This window comes from Pseudorca crassidens, chromosome 11 (assembly GCF_039906515.1).
Source record: "Pseudorca crassidens isolate mPseCra1 chromosome 11, mPseCra1.hap1, whole genome shotgun sequence".
Lineage (NCBI taxonomy): Eukaryota > Metazoa > Chordata > Mammalia > Artiodactyla > Delphinidae > Pseudorca > Pseudorca crassidens.
This window is the reverse complement of record NC_090306.1, coordinates 81,581,934-81,604,143: the sequence shown is the minus strand read 5'-3', so window position 1 is coordinate 81,604,143 and position 22,210 is coordinate 81,581,934. Positions and strand designations below refer to the sequence as shown.

General features: G+C 50.4%; 1 protein-coding gene across 3 annotated transcripts in view; it reads right to left on the bottom strand.

Annotated features, from left to right (window-relative positions):
• Positions 1–22,210, bottom strand: part of ELK3 (ETS transcription factor ELK3) — a 69,124-nt gene that overhangs the window by 15,166 nt on the left and 31,748 nt on the right. For all 3 annotated transcript variants that reach the window (XM_067697610.1, XM_067697612.1, XM_067697611.1), the window contains exon 3: positions 2,825–3,607. In XM_067697610.1, the coding sequence (XP_067553711.1) occupies positions 2,825–3,607 (783 nt within the window). The remainder of the gene's footprint in view (positions 1–2,824; positions 3,608–22,210) is intronic.

The following is a 22,210-nucleotide window of genomic DNA, read 5'->3' as shown; positions in this document are numbered from 1 at the left end:
TGCCCCACGCTCCCTTGGGTAGAGGAACCCCCCCAGAGTTGACCTGGGGGCCAACAGGAGTCCTTCGCTCCCGTCCCTGGGGGCGATTTCAGGGAGATGGGCTCACCCCTCAGTTTGAGGCCCAGTGGACTTCAGGAGAACTGCTGAGGGAGCTGATGCTGTTTCTGACTGTGCACTGGAGGAAGAACCAGGGGCTGGTGGGTTAGTTTCTGGGGCACCTGAAACAGCTCCTGTTCTCTGAGAATCCAAATCCTACACTGACCGAAATCCTAAAAGACTCAAGGCTTGTCAAGTCGAGATAAAACCACTTGACTCTCCTGTCTGCTCTCAGAGAACCCACCTGGGGGAACACCCCACCCCTGGGTCCTGCCCTTCCTCTGCTCTCTCTGGTTTCTCCCTCCTGGCCTCACCTCTCCCTCCCTGTCAGCCACAGGCGCTCCAGGTACAGAGCTGAGCCCACTAGAAGGTGAGGGGATCTCAAGTCCTGAGACTCCGCCATCTCCCAAGGGCAGCCGTTGACTCCTTTAGCTCTGAATGGCTTCAGACACTACCTAGCCCCCAACGCCACCCCCTCACACCTGATCCAAGGCCCAGGCTGCCACTTCCCCTCTCCTGTCCTAGTCCAGACCCTGCCCTGTGCCTCTCTCCCCGCTCGGGAAGTGCCCTCCCACATCTTGGACGTCATGGCGCTCGTTCACAGGTCGAGGCCCCGCCCTCACAGCCTGGGAGGACCAGCCAGTGCATCTCCCTAAGGCACAGGTCCTCTGTTAAACATCTGGCTTTCCCGTGCTTCCCCCTCCCTGCTGGCAGGCCATTCTAGTAGACGCCGTCTCCCAGTCCTGAGCTTTGCATCCATTCCTCCACATCCACCCTCTGTCCCTAACTCGTGTCACTGTCCCCCCTCCCCTCGGCCCAGCCACACATCCTCAGTCCCGCTGCCCGGAGCCTCCCTAAATTCACTATGTCCAGGCCCATAACCACAGGGCTAGCCCGAGCCGCTTTCCTCCCACGCAACTACAGGACTGGCACGTGTTCAGAGACGGTGATACACAGAGAAAGCAGGGACCGAAATCAGAGTTGGCCTGGGCCTGGCTCTAGGCCTCTCTACACCTCACAGCTGGAAACACAGAGGAGGCTGCGGAGGAGATCCTCAGATTGCACCCCCTGGCCCGCTTCTCTAGTTACTTCTCTGAGCGACATTGGAAGCCGCTGTGCCTGAGCCGTTTACTGAGCGGTCCTTAGTCACTGGACAGTTTTGCTTGGTCAGGAAATGCCCCACGTAAGAGCACACACGCGAGCCCTTAGCCCTCCCCTCCGTGGCAGCCTGCCGTCACCACCAGCTCACAAGTTTAGCCGACACGAAATCCCTGGGCCACAATCATCTGGGAGAAGCCATGGAGAGGAAAATGCCCAAGAGCTGCTTTCAGTTGTCTGCAGACTCCACGGACGTCTCATGATCAGGGACAAGTGGGCATTTTCCCAGTGCACATGCCGAGAGCATTTTACTTAAAGAGCATGGCTTCTGGAGCGGACTAACCGGGTTCAAGTTCACCTCTGTGGCCTATTAGCTGTGTGACCTTGGATGAGTTACTTTACCTCCGTGCCTCATTTACCTCTGTTGGGAAAATGGGACAATAATAGTATCTCCTTCACGGGCCTGTGATGAAAAATAACTGAGACGGTGCATGGACGGTGTTTAGAACAGTACCTGGCACACATGAGCAGCTCAATTATGCTGCCACTAATGATGGTGACAGCAAGGACACCTACAGCGATGGGGACAGAGGCAGGAGACAGAGAGCTCCTACCCACCTCAAGCATGACCCCACCCTGGTGCCACAAAGTCACAGGATACTAAAACCTGCCGGTTGTAGCCAGCTCTCTTCCCACGGCCATTATCCCCTTTAATCCTCACAACAGTCCATTGCACAGATGTGGAAACTGGCTCAGAGAGCAAGTACCCGCAGTCACGTTTCTACCCAGCAGTGCAGCCAGGGACTGAATCCAGGTCTGTGACCCCAAAGCCAATGCACTTAACCTCTGCCACTGAAACGCATCCAGTTTTCCAGAGGAAGCAGAAGTAGGTTTACCAGTACCTGCTCTGCGTTTGCCCTGCAGCTGCCAGCTGGACAAGGGTGAGCATCTGAATACCGTATTTAGAGGAAAAGGCCGCCTTCATGTTGGAGTTAGTAGCACCGAAGACTTTTCCTGCTCCACGAGTTTGCTTTCCTCTCCCCTATGCTGTGGACCTGGACTTTCTCAGACTAGCACTGTTTTTTACTGAAGCTTCTCTTTCTCACCGTTTGATGTGGCCCCTGCCTTTCTTATTAGAGACTACAGGACAACCCAGCTCCCCACTGACGACTGCAATGGCCGTATTGGTTAGCATCTATTTTCTTATTAACAGAAAACAAACGGCTACTTACCAAGGGCCCCCCAGAGAGGATTCTCCCATAACATTCTCATAAAGCCCAGGCGCCTTCTGAAACGTCACCGGCCTGCTCAGCTTTCCCTAGGAAATCACTGTTTGGATCTGCTTTGATGGCCAGTGTGCGTATTCCATCTTACGATCGCTTTAGGCCCCTAAAAGCTAGAAACCAATCAAGCATCCCACTGTAGCCAATACCCTAAGCCTTTCCTCTTGTGTATGCTCCCACCTGGGCATGGAAAAGTAATTTCCCCGCACACTGACACGGTGACTTTGCCACAGGGACCCTCGGATTATCCTTTGAGGGGCAGAAGGAAGTTGCTTCGGTTGCTCTTTCCTCCCTTCCGCTAAGCCACTGAGTCTGGGGGCGGCCAGGATGACGGAGACGGCTCTTACCTGGGCGGTGAAGAAGGCTGGGGTGAGGGATCCCGAGGGAAGGGCCGGGCTGTTGAGGGCAATGGAGCCGATATCGGTGCCGGAGAGCACCAGCGGGGGCGCGGAGATTTCCAAGCCTTTGGGTTTTTTGGCCTTTGGGGGAAGAGATGGAGACCTGGTCTTGGAGCCCGATGACAGGTTCAAGGGCTCTAGGGAATCCGAGTCATGGCAGGCGGCCTCCAGGAAGAGGCTTCTGTGTTCGGAAGGGAGGGGCGAGTTCGGGGACAGGGACGGGGACCGAGAGGAGGAGGGTGACGCAGACGAGATGCTGGCGGCGGCGTTTGGCAACATTAACGAGGAGATCTTGGCGGAGACGGACGAGGCCAGGAAGGCCTCCGACGTGGAGGGCAGGGACACCACGGGCCTGCTGATGTGCTTGTCGGTTTTGTTGGTCACAAACCTGATGACAGTCCTGACTTCTTCCACGGGAGGGCTGTCTTCCGGAGGCTCCTCCAGTTTCTCCGTCTTGATGGCCTTGAGGGACTCGGGTGGGTTCTGCAGGGAGTTGATGGTGAAGGACGAGTACAGGCCCGAGTGGATGTACTCGTTGCGGCTGGCGCTCTTGAGGGCGGACAGGCCGTGTCTGTGGGCCTCGCGGCTCTCGGGGGGCGCCTTGCACTCGCTGTCCTGCAGCAAAAGGCTCTCCCGGCTGATCTCCACCGCGTGAGGGTCCATTTTCAGTATCTCCGGGAAAGAGACGAATTTATACACAAACTTCTGCCCGATCACCTTCTTGATGATGTTCTGTGAACACAAAAGCAGACGTGGAAAAGATGAGTGCATCAGAGAAACTGGTAAGAGGTTCATTCTTGTGGGGGACCTTGCTGGCAGAAGCACTGAGACAGTCCTGAATGGCACATGTCAGCTAAGGTGTAATGGAAAGAGGACTAAAGCTGAGGGCAGAAGAATCTGATTTGCATTCCAGTTCTGCTAATTACAAATGGTGTGATCTTCGGCAAATGGGTGGTCATTTTTAGTTTCCTCATCTGTGAAGTGAGGATTATTATACCTAAGAACATAGTAACAGCTGCCAATTATTAAGCACTTACTCTGTCGCTGGTATTGTTTATGCATTAGCTCATATAATCTGTACAGCGATCCTAAAAGAAAGGGATGATTCAACTCCCATTTTAGACCTTAGGAAAATAAGCTTAGAGTGTTTAAATAACCCACAGAGCCACATGGTAGGTAAGTGGTAGAGGCAGCATTTCCTTTACCATAATATAGTATTGTCTTACCTACCTCTGGGACTTGTGAGAATTCAATGAAATAATAATGGGAAAGCATTCTGTAAGCTGGAAAGCATTATAGAAATGTAAGTTATTATCACCAAAACACCACAGTGTTTTCTTAAATCATGCAGCCATTTTTTTCCTTTTTAATTCTCTGCCAAGAAAGCCGCTGGAGGAAAAAACAAAGCATCTACTTGGATGTTCACGACATTCATACAGTATTTCCAGTTGCTGGTATCTACTTCTGGCTCTTCAGTTTATGGCTCCCATCCTCAAACATTAGGATGTAAATGAAAACCAATAATCATTGCAAAAGTTTCCACCCCCCATTGGGAGAACGGACTTCATTTTAAAGGCTGTACTGTTCTTGAGATTTATTAAATCTGAACATTAGCAAAGTCTATCAAATGTTTGCTGGGCCCGGGGTACTCAAGGCAGACAAAGATGGTCTCCCTCAAGCACAGAGAGGTAGCGGCACCATCCTGTGGGAAGAGGACTTCCTTACAAACTGTTCCTCTTAAAACCTGGGTATGGGGGCTTCCCTGGTGGAGCAGTGGTTGAGAGTCCGCCTGCCGATGCAGGGGACACGGGTTCATGCCCCGGTCCGGGAAGATCCCGCGTGCCGCGGAGCGGCTGGGCCTGTGAGCCATGGCCGCTGAGCCTGCGCGTCCGGAGCCTGTGCTCCGCAACGGGAGAGGCCACAACAGTGAGAGGCCCGCGTACCGCAAAAAAAAAAATAAAAACCTGGGTATGAATGAGGGTAAAAAAAAAAAAAATCATTTGGGGGAGAAGAGCTTGAAAAGTAGCTGCTGTTGAGCATCTACTCTGTCCTGGGTGTTATGCACAAGTGATCCCATTTGATCTCACATGAACCCACTTGTAGGCTGGAAGGTATCATCCTTATGACGTAAGCTCAGAGATGGGAAGTGATGTGCCCAAGGGCCACAAGATCTACTAATTCTAAAGCCTAAGGTTTTTCCCATTTCCACACAAAGTTGGAGGGAGAGAATCAAAGAGCCCCCTTAGTAGAGACGACGTTTTAAAATTAGTTCATCTCAAATTTTTAAAAATTGAGATACAATTGACATATAACATTAGTTTCAGGTGTACAGCATAATGACTGACATTTGTGTATACTGCAAAATGACCACCGCAGTAAGTCTGGTTCACATCCATCAACACACACACACACAAACTTTTTATTTCCCTTGTTATGAGAACTTTTAAGATCTACCCTCTTAGCAACTTTCAAATATATGAGAGGCAATTGAATTAAATTTTGATGTTCATCTTTGTGATCATTTTGGTGTATAAATATATTATGCTTTTGCTTCCCCTCTTGTTACATTACAACCTCTGCTAACTTGCCTTTGTCCTCCTTAAATGCATCCTCAAATCCCAGAAGTGAATTTATCCAGCAGTCAGGAGGGATGGGCATAATTACCAAGCCACTGAGATTTTCAAGGAAGAATTCTTCAGGGCAGGCATCTAAGGGAGGGACACACAAGGTCCCCAGGCAGCACCAGAAAACCCAATAATGCAAATCCTGGCGAAACTTTGCTCAGTACCAGCACACAGGAGGTTCAAACCTGAGTACGTGAGATTCAAAGCTGAACAGTTCCAGTGCATGGCATCCTGGCCTGCAATTTAACCCACCAAATCCCATTTACTCCATCTGACCTCATTTTCACACTCGACACTAGCAAAACTGAAAACCACTTAGAGAAACTTCAGAGAGATCTAGTAAACTTAAGAGTTCCACCTGGACCTAACTGGCATCATCTCTGCACACCAGGCCTGGGTAGACAACGTGCCTGGGAGAAATCAGCTCCCAAAAGGAAAGGGTTAAATAAGGGTGTTACTGGTGCCACCTGACCCATAAAAAGAAAGCATGCTTGCCTGGTGTGTTCCTCTGCTAAAATTCTAAGGTATTTTTGTTTCCCACTCATAATATTCTTCTCCTTGGAGGAAAACTTCATTTTATTCTCAGCCAGTTTGAACACTCATCTAAACTGAGTGAATCATTAAAGCCTAAATAATTACACAGAAGAAAAGAGAAACTGTATGGGCTGAATCCTTTCTTCTGCCAGGTCTTGGAAATTTTTTTTTTTTTTTTAACAGAACCAACCTTTAATTTTATTATGGGTATTCAGAACATAATGTCTGAGCAGGGATTACGTTCACAAGCAAACCAAGAAGTCATTTGGGGCTGTGATAAAAATGATAAAAGTGGTTGGAAATTGAAAGGCAATCTCAAATAGAGAGCTGGGCCTCAATGTGTTAAAAAGAACATAAGGAACAACCCCCACGACTATCAACTGAGAAATAAACAAAATAGGGGACAGTCATACGACAGAATGTCATCCAGCCATAGAAGGGAATGAAGGCACTGGCACAGCTACAGCACGGACACACCTTGAATGTGTTCTGCTAAGTGAAAGGAACCGGACACAAAAGGCCACATATTGTATGATGGACTCTATTTATATATACAATATCCAGAAGAGACAAATCTATAGAGACAGAAAGTGGACGAGTCGTCTCCTAGGGGATGACTAGGTGGGATGGGGGAACTGAGGGGTGACAGCTGAAAGGTAAGACATTTGGGGGGGTGGTAGTGAAAATGCTCTAAAATTGATTGTGTTGATGGATGTACAACTCTATAAAGACACTCAAAGCACATTGACTTGTATGCCTTAAGTGGGTGAATTAGCTGGTATGTGAGTTATACTTCAGTAAAGCTTTTATTTAGACAGAGAACGTGAAGAATCCTTTTTCTCGGCTTTACTGAGATATAACTGACATATAACATTGTGTAAGTTTGAGGTGTACAGTGTGATCTGATGCACGTATAGATCACAAAATAATTTACTTAACCACGATAAGGTTAGTTACCACATCCTTCACCCATGTAATTACTATTTTGTTGTTGTTGTTGTGAGAAGATTTAAGGTCTACTCTCTCTGCAACTTTCATGTATATATTACAGTATTATTAACTCTAGCCACCACGCTGTACATTAGAGCCCCCAAATTTACTCATGTCACTGCTAGAAATTGGTACCCTATGACCAACATCTCCCTGGTTCCCCACCTCAGCCCCTGGTAACCATCAATCTACTCTGTGAGTTTCTGTGAGTTCAGCTTTTGTGGATTCCACATGACTGAGATCATACAGTATTTGTCTTTCTCTGACTGACTTATTTCACTTAGCATAATGCCCTCAAGGTCCATCCAGAACATAAGGAATTTTAAGAATTTTGGCAGGCTTAAAGGGAAGATGGTGGGAACTTTTGATGGCTGGATGGCAACTACCATAACATGCTAACCCCCACTCTGAACAGAAAACAGAAGACACTGCACAGGGCCCTGAACTCCGCTGACGCAGTAAGGGCCCTTCAGCAGCTGCTGCCTTCCTGAGGAGAGCTGCTTGGACACCAAGATAGTTTTTTTAGGGAAAGGCTACATGGTGACAGGGATGGAGACAACTGAAGGAGCTGACGACCGAAGGAGAAACAAACAGCTTTTGGAAAGAACCAGGGAGGGTCTTGCTTCTCTAGAAACCAACAGGAAAGATGGATCAGATGCAGCTACCTGGACAATTTGAAACCTCTGCAAAGATGGAAGGCTGTGAAGGGCTGGGAGGAGGGGGGAGGGTGGGGTGCAGGAAGGAGGTCAGAGTGTGCAGGCCAGCTGTTTGGGAGCCCAACTCCACACCGGGAATATCTGCTCACATGAGGGGAGCCAGTGAGGAAAGCCCCCCACCAGGATGCCCAAGGCCAGAGATCTAGGTGGGTAAGTGGACCCAGAGGAGGTGGGTACCTGGCAGCTGAACTGACAGCCCCTTCGTACCTGACTTCCAGGGCAGACCCCAGGAGTGTATTGGGGGCATGTGTGTTTGAAGATCTCTCTGTAGCCTCCAAAGGGAGGTTTCCCTGCAAGAGTTTGGCCTATGAGGGGCTTGCTGAGAAAACGCACAATACAGGGAAATGACATCAGGTAGTATTTGCGGACTATTATCTATGAGGCTGTGTACTAAGAACTTGACCACCTTCAAGTCATTTAATCCTCTGAAAGATTGGAGCTGTTATTATCCCCATTTTAGAGATGGGCAAACTGAGGCTCAGAGAGTATAGATCACCCCCAATCACGAGTGTGTACTTGGGCAGTCTGACTCCAGAGCACTTGGCCACAACGGAAGGTGACACAAGACTCGGGCTGACACAGCCCAGGACACGAGAGCACTTGGGGATGGGCTCTTATTATGAAAAGTGACAAGGATATTTAGAAGAAGCCTGGTTTTTCCACCCCTTCCTCCCAGACTCACACATATTTGTTGTTTACGGTTGCCTGGTAACCTGACAAACGCTGTCTGTGTCCAGTTGGGCCGAGTTGACTCTCAAGCACGGTTTCAGGGCAACAGTTGCACACATCTTCCCTCCACATGTGGAGGACCAGCCTCTGTTCGTAATTTCCCATCGAATGTGTATTCACAACCAGGGTGGACTTCTGACCGGGCATTCCGTGTGAGGTTACAGGCGGCAAGGACGGGACCGACTTCAGCGACGGGGGAAAGCAACATCCACTCAACGCACCCCAAGCGGCAGTTCCAGCAAAAGTGGAAGCTCGGGTCCCCAAACCACTCCCTCCATTACCACTGCCCAGTGGGTGTTTTAAGACTGCTGGGGCCTACAGGGCAAGCAGTCCATCTGGTGCAGGACTGTGGCCGCCTTGTGCAAAGGAACCCTTCCTGACGCACCAGCTACCTGTGGTCCCATGAGAGTCTCCCTAGGTTATTTCACCCTAACAAGACAGACAGTGCTGAGAGAGTGGGTCCTGTTTCCACTTCCCTCAGTGTCGCCTGCTGCCCTGAGGGTTCCAGGCTTACACATAGGTGTGTCCATGGGTGTGTTTAAATATGTGTACATTACACCTAACTCTGCCTTCTCCTCCCATGGAAGAAGGAGGAGCTTGTGTAAATAATCCCATACAGTGGAGAACTCAGACATATGTCTATTAAGTATTATGGTTTTAAAAAAATTACAGTGCAGGGTAATGAAGAGATGCTTGTGGAATTGAATTTACTGTCTTAATTTTGATGTTATGAAGGATACCATTAAGTTCGCTCCATGTTTATTGAATGAATGACTCTCATTGTGGAGAGAACTGACTGAGGCAGGAAGCCAGAGGCTTCACCCCATGACAGACAATTTTCCACGGCTAATTCCCAGGCTGGTTAAAGCTCCACGGGATGCATCCAATACGTATACTTTCGCATCTGCTTTCTTGCTGGCATTTTTAAGTGGAAAACTCCCAGACAGACGCTGGGGGCTAATGCAAACCTCCACAGCCTCACACCTTCTGTGAGAGCTTAATAAACTGTAATTCCACGTATCCCGGCAAATATCTGTTGCCTCTGTCGGCTCTGGCCTGGCACCCCAATTTTTTTTTTTTTTTTTTGCAGTACGCGGGCCTCTCACTGTTGTGGCCTCTCCCGTTGCGGAGCACAGGCTCCGGACGCGCAGGCTCAGCAGCCGTGGCTCACGGGCCCAGCCGCTCCGCGGCATGTGGGATCTTCCCGGACCGGGGCACGAACCCATGTCCCCTGCATCGGCAGGCGGACTCTCAACCACTGCGCCACCAGGGAAGCCCGCACCCCAATTTTGATGTAAGGTCATGCTTGGGGCTTTCCTGTGCTCGGACTTCTTTCCCCAGCTCTCATTCCTTCCCGGTGCTGCCCTTCCCTCGGGGGTTGTTCCTGACCCCAGGAGGAGCCGGACCAGCTGTGGGTTCCCCATCAGTAGGGCTGCGGCTCCCTTCATCCTCCACCATTTCAGGGCTCCCAGAAACTGCAGGACCCCTGCCCCCACCATCCCCGATTTCACAACTTTCCTATCGTGTTCTCGAAACTGAGAGATGTCTGCGGCTCACGACAGACAGCCCATCCTTTTCTGAACCCAACACTGGCAGCAGGGCTGGGTACAGAGGACAGAGTGGTGGATCTCTGCATAAATTCCCACTTGACCTGGACACCAGGGCTGCCACTGGGATGACAAGGAGCGGTTCCAGAGTCACGGCCTGAGGTCAAATGCCACCCTGTCTCTTATCAGTCGTCTCCTCATCTATAAAATGAGGGGACCGACCTCGCATCCACCTTGCAGGACTGACTGTGTAATCCACGTAACGCTTAGCAGAATGCCTGCGACAGCCACACGTGATAGGCCCACAGTATATATCAGCTCTTAGCATTATTATTTTTACACTCCCATGGAAGCAAAACCGAAACAAAATGTAAAAACCACCCTCTATCAGCTGTAATGACAACTGAAGAGTTCAAATTAAGCCTCTTAGAAGGCTGTACTTATTCCCACGGGTCTGGGTGACCAGTTGGGTCGTCCGGCAGACAGAAACACACCTGGTTTACACATCTCGACCAAGGAGGGGAAACATGATGTTCTATTTAGTTGGGTTAAGACAAGAAGTAGACGCGAGGCTTCAGTCCGTCATGCCTCGTGTGGCCAGCACTTGACATCCACTGTGAAGAAAACCTCACACACGCCAACTGATTCAGGACTGGGGGGAAGAGAGGCCCTCCCGCAGAGAGCAGCAGACGCGAGCAACTGGGGAATCCAAGCGTCCCGCTCAGAATGCTCCAGCAGCTTCAGCTGAGATGCCGCACGTCCAGCCTGACAACTGGTGCAAACACTAACCAGACACCCCAGCCAATCTCGTTGTTCTCTGATGCCTCTCAGAACAGGAAACGCACTGCCCAGGCTGGAGGGAGCAGCCCAGATCCACGGCGTCTGCTGTGGCTGCGGCCCTCGGGGAGGGTGATGCAGGCAGCTGGCCCTGGGCGCCTGTCACCGAGATCCTGGGGCGGGGAAGTGGGAAGGATTTACTTGGGGGACTTTCGTCTGGCCGGGGTAGGTAGCCTACCTGAAAGGAACCCGTGGCCAGAAAGGGCAAGAGAAAGAAGCAGGCATTTGCGAGGGTCTGTCACGTGGTGTACGTGCACTGCCTGGCAAGATGGGCACTGTGATCCCTTTTTTTTTTAAATTTAATTTTATTTTTTGGCTGCGTTGGGTCTTTGTTGCTGTGTACGGGCGGGGGCTACTCTTTGTTGCAGTGTGTGGGCTTCTCATTGTGGTGGCTTCTCTTTGTTGCAGAGCACAGGCTCTAGGCACACGGGCTGCAGTAGCTGTGGCACGCGGGCTCTAGAGCACAGGCTCAGTAGTCGTGGCACACGGGCTTAGCTGCTCTGCGGCATGTGGGATATTCCTGGACCAGGGCTCGAACCCATGTCCCCTGCATTGGCAGGCGGATTCTTAACCACTGCGCCACCAGGGAAGCCCCTGTGATCCCATTTTTAAGATGAAAAAGTCGAGGCTCTTGGTTGGAAGTGAGGTTATACCCAATTTCCCAGCCCACAGGGGTGGGTTCAATACTGGGTGAGCCTTACGACAGAATTCCACAGAGGTCTTTTAGAGGACAATACATCATTAACATTTCCCCATGTCTTTAAATTAAAATTAGGGGGAAAAGCAGCATGCCTGGGAGGCTTCCGTTATTTTAGTGAAATCATTTTACATGTGTCAAATAAAAGGAGAAAAATTAACCTTGAAAGGTGTATAATAAAATTTGACAGAGGTAGGATTACCACTGATTTGCAAATGTTTTTGCTTATCTGCATTTTCACATTAAAAAAATTATGTTTCATATGTTCTGCTTGTCAAATTAAGAGAAGGAAAGCTGGCTCTGAAAAGCTCAGGCACCCAAGATCACGTAGCTTGTAGCTGGAGGAGCTGAAGTTGGAACCCAATTCTACCCAGAGCCAAGACCAAAGCCTTCTGTGTTCCACCACCACACCCTCTCCCAGAAAGCAGCTGAGCTGGCTGAGAGGCTGCTGCTTAAGCCAGGCTGCCAGGACCACGGGCTCTGCATTCCAGAGGAATCTCGGGGTAACCGCGGCGAGCCTGGGAAAACCAGCTCCACGCTCAGGAAGCTAGGGCACTTCTAGCTCCTCCTGAGGAAGGCCGGCCTTCCTGAGCTGTTCTTTAACCCCACTAGAGCTGCCTCTGCCCACCTGCAGGGCAGAGGAGGTGCCTGCTTTGATGGGACACCCTACTTGAGGCACCGGGGACCCAGCGGTCCCACCACAGCAGGATGGACATCAGAAGCCCACCTCTAAGTGGGTGACACCCAAGGGTGACAGGAAAATAACGGGAAGCTGATGTCCACATACAGGGCCTGGTTACGGTCCCCGCCGAGCAGCAGAAGGGCTTGGAGGGAGCACGGAGGGTGATGGGCAACCCCTCCCAGTATCCACAGGCCTGAGCAGAGCTGCTCACACAAAGAGACAGGCCCAGGGCCTTGACGGGCCAGAGGCGAAGTGCGACCAGCACTGGGATGAACGGACCCGGGTTTGAATCCCAGCTTCACTACTTCCTATGACCTTGAAAAGGTACTGAACTTCTGCCGGCTTCGGTTTGCTCACCTCAATTCGATGAGTTGGAAACACATTTAATATGAAATGTTGATATTCTCAAAGCAACATTTTTACATGAATTTAGGAAAATGAATTTTAAACAATCTTCAAAACACGATAAAGGATGGTGGTGTCTTTGAAAAACATACAAACGAAGTTAAAAAGGGACAGGAGATGTATTAGTTGCTTTCCCCAAATTAGATAGTTTATTCCTAAAAGGGAAATAAAAATATCTCCTAGGGCAGTTTTTTCTAAAAGGCCAGTGTATGTCAGTGCCTCACTCAGAGAAGTCCTCAAAACACGAGCTCTCACCCAGTGGAATTTCACCTACAAGCAATGATCTAATTGAATAGCATCCTCATTATATCACACTGTCTTCTCGTTTTATTCTGCCTTCAAGGAATCAAAATTCCTTATATGGGTACTTTGGTTTACAGTTACAGAAGGCTTATGCAGCATCTCATGTAAGCCTCACAACACTCTGAAACCCATTTCACAGATAAGGGAGCCGGGGCTCCAAGCTGGGTTCACAACCTAGTAAGTAGCAAAGCTGAGCCTCCAGGCCCCCGGCTTCGCAGCCAACACCCTGTGTTCAGCTCCTTGTTTTGGGTTCCCGTCCAGACCACGATCTGACTCATTCTTTCCCGACACAGAACCTAACTGTCCTCTCTCCAAAGTCAGAACAAGGACTCACTGTAGGAGTCATGCTCCGAGTTCCTCCTCCATAACACGCAAACATGCTTTCAACAAACACAGAAGATGCGTTTGTGTGGAAAGCTCCTTGCTGGGCTCTGAGGAACAGCAAGGGAAGGGAATCTGGCCTCTGGCCTCATCCTCTAAGTGTCTGATGGCTGCTTGCATGGCAGTGGCAGGCCCTGCCTCTTCTCGTCCCTGCCACCTGAACCCGAGGGGACGCAGAGGTTGGCTGGCTGTACTGGGCTCTGCTAGGAATCTGCTGTGGGCAGGCTCGCCTCCCAACGGCGGCCCTACAGCAGCTATGAAAGGGCTCCTGCGACCCACCCATGAGTCGAGCTCCCTCCCCCGGGGCAGGCCTTCTCCTCGGTCCTGAGTTGAATGGCACTCCCTCCACCCAAAATCCACACCCACCCTCAAATGAGACGTTATCTGGAAATAGGGTCTTTGCACATGTAATCAGCTAAGGATGTCAGGATGGAATCATCCTGGAGTTGGAGTGGGCACTAAATTAAATGACTGATGTCCCTACAAGAAAAGGAAAAATCCAGAGAGACACACGGGATGAAGGCCATGGGAAGACTGGGGCAGAGATTGGCAGGTGCAGCTATAGGTCAAGGAACCAAGGATTTCCGGAAGCCACCAGAAGATGGAAAAGACAACGAAGGATGTTCCCCTAGAGCCTTCAGAGGGAGCGCGGCCCTGCTGAAACCTCGATTTCAGACTTCTGCCCTTCAGATCTTTTAGAGAATAAATGTCTATTGTTTTGAGCCACCAACGTGCGTGCTAATTTGTTACGGCAGCCCTAGGAAACTCCTTTCTCTTTCTCAACGTCTCTGTCCATCGGGGCAGGGAGGCCTGGCCTTTCCTTTCCAGAGCTCGGCCCGCCTTCACGCCGTCACATTGCTGAGGGCACTGGGTCCAGCGCAGCCTGGGCCGTCCTGGGTCTAGAGCTGAAGCTTGGAGTGCGCACATTCACACACACGCGCGATCACACCCAGCCCCACTTCCAACTTCTAAGAATAACGTGCTGCCAATAAAGGGCTCCAACTCTGTCTCGGAATTGGCCGACTCCCGGGGGAGGTTTCCTTGTGGTTTGGGTTGAGATCTCTATTCTCTGGCACTGTAAAGCTGCAGGGCCAACCGCCCTTCCAAATTCTCTCCTGGCCTGGAGTGAAGGGCTCCTGTCCCTGCTGCCCAGGGGGCGCCCACCCCACCCGAGAGGCCCAGACTGCATGATGTTAAGGGCATTTTCCCACCCGCTCTGGGCCCGCGGCTGCTTCTCACTGGATGGGGAGTCTTGTCTCCCCCTGGCTCCCTTTCAACACTCAAGGGTATTTTTATTAAATGCCTCTGGAATGTTAATAAAATGTAAAACTGCTCCCCTACTTCCCCTGTGGGTGGGGCAGTTGCAGGGGGAGCAGTCGGGATGGGGCCAGATGGTGAAGGGACTTTGGAGCCTTTCCTGGAGGCTGCAGGGAGCTGGGCAGGTGCACAGGCGGAGGGGTGCCGTGCTCCAGTCTGGCTCTCTTTAGGAAGTGTCATCTGGAGGCAAAGGAAGTGCAGGGTGTTCCGGGGCATCCAGAACTACCACCTCACGCTTCCAGTAGTTTTTCCCATTATCATCTCCAACAACAAACACTGGAAGCTGTACCCCTCTGCCTGCCCGCCCTGGGGCAGTAATCCGCAATATGAGAAATATGGGATTCAAGCCTGAGTTCCTGGCTCTGCAGCTGTGTGACCCTCCAGCTTCGCAGTCCTGAGCGTGGGCCTTGGGGTCAAGACTCCGAGGCAGAAAGCTCTGCTGCTCACCGGCTGCTTCATCTTGAACCTGTGAGTTAACCTCTCTGAGACTCAGTATCCACACCTCTAAAATGGGCCCACTGCCAACAGAGACGACAGGCAGTTCACGTGTTAGGGAACGAGTCTCTAAATGTAAAAATATCTACCACAGGGCCTGGCTCAAGACAGATGCTCCGTACATGTGAGCTTCCCCTCCTTCTGTCACAGATTTGGGGTAGGAACTGAGATAAACTGTTGCTGGAGCCCAGGCAGGAGATGGAGAGGAGGCCACTCAGAGGAGCAGCTGGGCCTGGTGGGTGGATGGTGGGTGGCGGGCAGTATGCTGCGAACGTCAGGGATTTTGTCAGTTTGTCTACACAGCCACTAAATTTTCCTGCAGCTAGAAGCCCAGAAGCGGGAAGGTTCATGCTGGCAAACTGGTGTGGGCTTGGGTAACGGCCTGACGTAGGGGATTCAGCCGGGCTGCCAAGCACAGCAGCCTCATCAACACGGCGCTGAAGTTATTCCCAAGACTCTGGGTGTTTCTTAGCAACGGCCCTATTTGGGGGAACACTGAGTGCCACAAGGAAGCTGGCTTGGAAGCTTGTGCAAGACAGGCGACACCCCCAATCAACACGCAGGGTCCCCCCTGCAGCCTGGCTGCCTCATGCCAGCTGCTCTCTCCTGGGGCAATGTGGCCAGGCTGGAATCCCTCCACGAGGCCAGCAGCTACCCCACAGGTCTCCGGCTGCATCCAGGACCAAAAGCTTGCAGAGAGGCCCTGATTAACCCCTCGGCCCCGAGGCAAAGCCCAGTTGCCATCTGTTGTACTCCAAACCATCCAAGCAGCTGACGGGACGCAAAAGAGAAAAAGACACCCAACAAAACACGCCAGGCCCTCGACACTCAGACCCGGGGCTGAGCACAGAGATACAAAAGCCTTTGAGATACAAAAGACCCCCGAATGGAGTCCAGGATAGATGGGTCTCCTGTGGCATTCTGCAGCCAACCAAGGTGTTCTAGAAAGTTCCAGGATAAAAATGCTCGTTGGACTTTTGTTCTTTCTCCACTCTGACAGACGATACATCGTATTATCTTCACAAAAATTATTTGGGGGAATTAAAGAGTTCTGCCAGGGCCAGTTGAGCTCAGACATGTACCATTAACACGAACGTTTTCCTGTCGTGATTGCACACCCAATTTAAAATGGATTATCCAATTAAGTTAAGAAGGTGATGCGTTCCGCTTCCAGGAGTATGTTGCCAATGACTCTGTCTTGCCTGTTCTCCCCTAAAACCCTTCCAATTAAGTAAAGACCGCTCGGCACATCGTGAGGATAAGCCGGGAGGTTGCTGTGGTGACAGGAGGATTTTTCATCGTATCACCATTTCAATCTCCTGATGAGAAGGGAGCTGGCAAAGCTTTCAGCCTCCCCCCTGGGATGAATGTTCACCGCCAACAACAACAAGGACAAAAGCTCTGTTGGACAGAAAAGGATGAAGGATTGTGTAAGCTTCCAGGTCTCCTTCGGCAGCAACACAGAGAGTCATGGCTTGGGCTCCCTTGAGCAGAAGTCAGTTGGCCGGTGTTCGCAAGAGGCAGACGCCACCATTTCCCTTCTCTCCCCCTCCCCCTCGGGCAGTTCTAGAGCGGGGCGTGCAGGCCCGATGCTGAAGGTGTGACAGCACCAGCTCAGCCCACAGAGAGCCATCGATTTGTGCTAACCAGCCAAAAAGATCAGGGCTGTGGGGTCGGACTGTGGCACCATCAATGTCACGAAGAGTAAGAGGAGACAAAGATCTGTATTTCTAAAATGCAAACCTGACCACGGCACTCTCTCGCCACCTGTAGCGGCTTCTCCATTGCCCTTGACATCAGGTTCCAACTCTTTAGCACGATACTCTCCACCCTCATTCCCCGCTCACTCTTCCAACCTCGTCCCTCCCTCATTCCCTAAATAAACACTCAAACTCTTTCACACCTCCTGGCCTTTGCACATGCTGTTCCCTTTCTCAGTAAATCCGTTCCCAACTTTTGGCAGCCTGGTAAATGCATTCTTATTCCTCAAGACCCCGGTCAGATATCTTGACCTCTGGTAACTTTGTCTCTGCCTTTACTTCTCTCCCCATCTCTCCTGGAAGATAGATGCTGGAATCATGGCCAAGCCAGCGCTTTACAAGATGTCGCTATTATAATTGGTTTGCACGTTTGTCTCCCCAGCCAGCTGCTAAGCCACTCACGGGGAGGTGGTATGTTTTCAAAGGAATGACTGAACCACAGAAGAATAGGCAGAGGTGAGAGAAAGGGGCCATGTCATCTGGAGCCGGATGTACAGGAGTATCTCAGAGATACTGCAGGCTCGGTTCCAGATCACTGCAACAAAGCGACTATCCAATAAAGCAACTACTGCAGTAAAGTGAGACACAGTTTTTAGTTCCACAGTACATATAAACGTTATGTTTACACTGTACTGTAGTCTACTAAGTGTGCAAGAGCATTAGATCTAAAAAAAGAGTACATACGTTAATTAAAAAATACTTTATTGATAAAAAATGCTAACCACCATGTGAGCCTTCAGCAAGTCAACCTTTTTGAAATAGTAACATCGAAGATCACTGATCACAGATCACAGTAACAAACAAAATACTAATGAAAAACTTTGAAATACTGTGAGAATTACAACTTGCTCCACACACAGTTGCCACAAACTTTCAATTTGTAAAAAATGCAGTATCTGCAAAGCGCAATAAAACAAGGTATGCCTGCATAATTAAAACCACCCGGAAGCTGTTCAAGAAGAGAATAAGTGCTGTGAATCCCAGCCGTCCCCCATGCTCGTCACACTTGGGCCAATGGGTGTGGGCAGGCGTCAGGGCCAGTGATGGCTGTGCGCTGGGTACAGAGCCCTTTCTTCCCCACCCCAGGACAAGAGATTTAAAACCCAAGTCTGCCTGAGGTTATTAAGAGTTGTTAAGGTTTTTAATAAATAAAATCTCTGCAAGAGATCCTTATTATTACATCAGGCTGTAAAAGTACCTTCTGGAAGACTCAGTTTAAAACTAAGAAGAGAAGAAAGCTCTACCCCACGTGAGCCGCCAGAACTACTGTGAACCAACGCATCTCTGAAGGCTTACAGCAAGACTGAGGGAAACAAGCTGGCAGAGGGTGACGGTGAAATACCCAGGCACGAACTAAATGTTCCCTTTAGGTCTCTGTCAGCTCTGCTGTCTGCCCTTCATGGGCTCAGACACAGGCGTCCTCCCATTACCTGCATGTTTCCAAGCTGAACAGGGGCCTCCAGTCCATGTCTGAAGAATAAAATATGCTGCGTCCTGGTCTGGGCATCACTCCTTTCTTGGAGTTCAAGTTGGTTCTGCCCAGTCGCCTCTTCAAAGCTCTGAGAGGGGCAGCAGGTCGTTGGCAGTGCCTGGCTGCAAAACCCGACCTCCCCAGCCTTCCCTCTCTCATGGGAAATTGGCAATCCACAGAAACGCAGGTGGGGTAAGGAGCCTCAGGGACCACCACCAGACCTTAGCCATTGCTCATCCAGGGTTGGAGCCATGGGGGTCGGTCGGCTTTTCTCCCGGTCTGTGTCATGTATTTAAATTAATTTGCTGAGCAGGGAACCGCTGAATTTCTAGACTCTGAAACCCTCTAAGGCAGGACTCATCTGCTTGACTTTTGCTTCCACCCCAGGGGACCCAGCACAGCGCCTGTGGCCCACAGTGGGTACACTGTGACGTGCCTGTCATAGAGTCTAATTTCACACCTGCGGTTGAATCTAGCTGCTGTCCATGTCACGGGGAGCAGTGTTCCTTTAGGATTCGTTGAATCCAAAGCTCTCCCTTGGTGTGTAATTTTGAAAATCTAAATGTAAGTCCAGGAGTGTCAGAAATATATATACATTTTTATGGGTTGAAGTGTGTTCCCCCAAAAAGGTAGGGTGAAACCCTAGTCCCAGTACCTGTGAATGTGACCTCGCAGATGTGAGTTAAGATGAGGTCATGAGCGTGAACTGCAATTCAATAGACCTAGCGTCCTTTTAAGAGGGAAATTTGGACACAAAGACACACAGGGACCACCACGGGATGGCAGAGGCAGAGATCGGAGCTACAAGCCAACGAACACCAAGGATTGACGACGACCACCAAAGCTGGGAAGAGGCAAGGAAGGATTCTACCCAGAGTCTCAGAAGGAATGCGGCCCTGCGGACACCTTGATTTCAACTTCTAGCCTCCAGAACTGTGAGAGAATAAACTTCTGTTGTTTTAAGCCTCCCACTTGGTGGTAATCTGTTCCAGCAGCCCTAGATAATTAATACAGTACAATAACCCAGAGGTAGTAAGTTTTTGTTGTTTAACACCTATTTAGCCTTGGCTTTCATGATAGAAGAGATTTGAATTTGGGTGGCGGCCACTTCATTATGTTATCCGTTTGCTCATTCATTTGCTTCCAGTATTTACTGAGCACCTAATATGTGCCAGACGCTATGCACAGTACCAGAGTGACGAAAGTGGCTAAGCCAGGAGCCCACGGTGAAGACGGCTTTGTAAGGATGACGGCCATAGACACGACGGTACCGCCAGGCAGTTAAGTCTTGCAAACGCGGATATCAGAATTGACCGGCATTTGCTACGTGTCCTTACCAGGTGCTGAGCGCCTCACGCACATGGTCACACGTACTCCTCACACAATCCCACGGAGGAAGGTGCTATTCGGTGCCCACTCCCCCATCGGGGATCTGAGACTCAGGGAAGGAGGCACAGCAGGACTTTACCCTGGACAGCACTGACCGCAAAGGGAGGTGTTTGATTCAGAGGGGCAGGAAGTGTCATTTAAACATGAAAGCATCTTTGAAAGTTGAATTTTCAAAAGAGCCAAAATAGATATCATTAAAAAGCACCACAAAGCACTCCTGAGTGCCCACAAGTGAGAAGAGCCATAACACCCAGGATCTGACGCCCCTCCCTGCGTGTAGGATGCTGGCACAAAGGTCCTAACTTTCTTCTTGGTACCTGCCTGAATTTTTCAAATTAGCGATAAGGAAACTATCCTCTGTTATTACTCTGGCTAACACTTGCAGCACGTAACGTGTTTGGGCACTGTTCTCAGCCCTGACCACGTGTTAACTCAGCTAATCCGCACCGTAACCTTCTGACTAGACTCTACTCTTATACCCGTTTTATAGAAAAGGAAGCTGAGACCAGGAGAGATGAGGCAAAGCACTCACAGTCATGGAGCTGGATTCAAATCCCGACTATGCAGCCCAGAGTTCCTGCTATTATCATAGTTATCACTGTGATAACCTGCCCCTCGGAGGAGAGGGAGGGATGTTTTAAGGAACAATGATTAAAGCACCTCAGCCCCAACCTGATACCATTAGCCCACACATTGTTCTCTGACGCCTTCTGCAAAGTTTTGCACACATTTTCCACTTTTTTTTTTCTCTGCCCATTTCTAAATATTCTGGAATGAGCTAAAAATATGACATATAACATACAAAAATAATGATATCCTCATGCCTACCTACTCTGGCAGGAAATGTCCCTATTAGGACAGACCAAGGGATGTGCAATTTCAGCCAACAGTGAAGAGATGATAGCAAGCCGAAAAGAGGAAACACAACAGGGACAAAGACGCAGCTGTCAAGGTAGGGAGTCGCTGAATTTATGCCACGCACGCGCAGAGCACTCTGGCTAAGTGTCAAAGGGAGGGGGAGGGGCAGAAGGGGGAAAGAGGGGTGGGGGACGGGAGAGAAGGGGACTGAAGATGACACCGAAAGGCAGACAGGGTCACAGGAGGGCTGGGTGACCGTGAGAAGCACGTGCAGTGCAGGATGGGGCACAGCAAGGGGTGCCCATGTGGCCAGGGGCTCCACATTCACAAAGACCTTCCTCGAATCTGTCTCTCCAGTGAGAGACCAAACCATTTAAGACTGGCGTTTTTGTGAGTCAAAAACGATCAGATAGGACTTCCCTGGTGGCGCAGGGGTTGAGAATCTGCCTGCCAATGCAGGGGACACAGGCTCGAGCCCTGGTCTGGGAAGATCCCACAGGCCGTGGAGCAACTAGGCCCGTGAGCCACAACTACTGAGCCTGCGCGTCTGGAGCCTGTGCTCCGCAACAAGACAGGCCCACGCACCACGATGAAGAGTGGCCCCCGCTTGCCGCAACTGGAGAAAGCCCTCGCACAGAAACGAAGACCCAACACAGCCATAAATAAATATATAAATAAATTAAAAACAAACAAACAAACAAAAATGATCAGATATTGGCAATTTCACACTATTCAACTTACACATACAGTCCCTGAGCAACGCTGGCAAAACTGAAAAAAGTAAGTGTCCATCACAAAATGTAACATACAATTTTTTAACCTTCCTTCACCATTTCTCCTCCTCCCTTTCTCCCCACTTTCTGTCCGTCCTCTCCCCTCGCTCTCGCCTGACTCCTCTCTTCTCCTTCATCCTCCTCCCTCCTCTTCTTTTCACGTACAACTATATTCGGTGTCTAATGACCACTCTTACTCATCACTTGACAAGGTTTCATGAGAAAGGTTCAAACGGCCGTGTGTACGTGCATGCGTACGGTGTACACGTTTCTAAGGAAGGACGAAGGGCGTCTTCTCCTGGTGGCCAAGCCTGCACGACACCCTGGACAAGAGCCACTCCTGCCCTGTCAGGGCCAGCTGGCTGCACGAAGGTCACGTGGCTGGACCTTAGCTCAGCCCCAGCAGAAGAGGAAAGGGACACCTGGGGTGAGCAGGCCACACTGGCCACTTGGACCTGGGGCTTCACAGTAAATACAAGTTTCTAAGGTTGTGATACCCTTTGTGCTGCCTGCCTGCCTACCTGGAACTCAGGTATTCAGAGGCAAAGGAAATGAACAGCACAGAAGGCAGTGCGCAGGCCTCTGGCCAGGAATGTGGGCATCCTGGCTCTACCACTTCCTGGCTGCAGGAGCTTGGGCAAGGTTTCCAGCAAACGCCCCTACGTTCTTATCTGTAAAAGGAGGAGATGCCAGCAGGACTGTCTCAGGGGGCTGTGATAGTTTAAAGGAGGCCAGGGGTAGGGAGTGCTCGGCACACAGTCCCTTAGACACAGAAAGTACCAAATCATGGTGGGTGATTGAAGGCTCTGAAACTGCTTTCCCTCGAG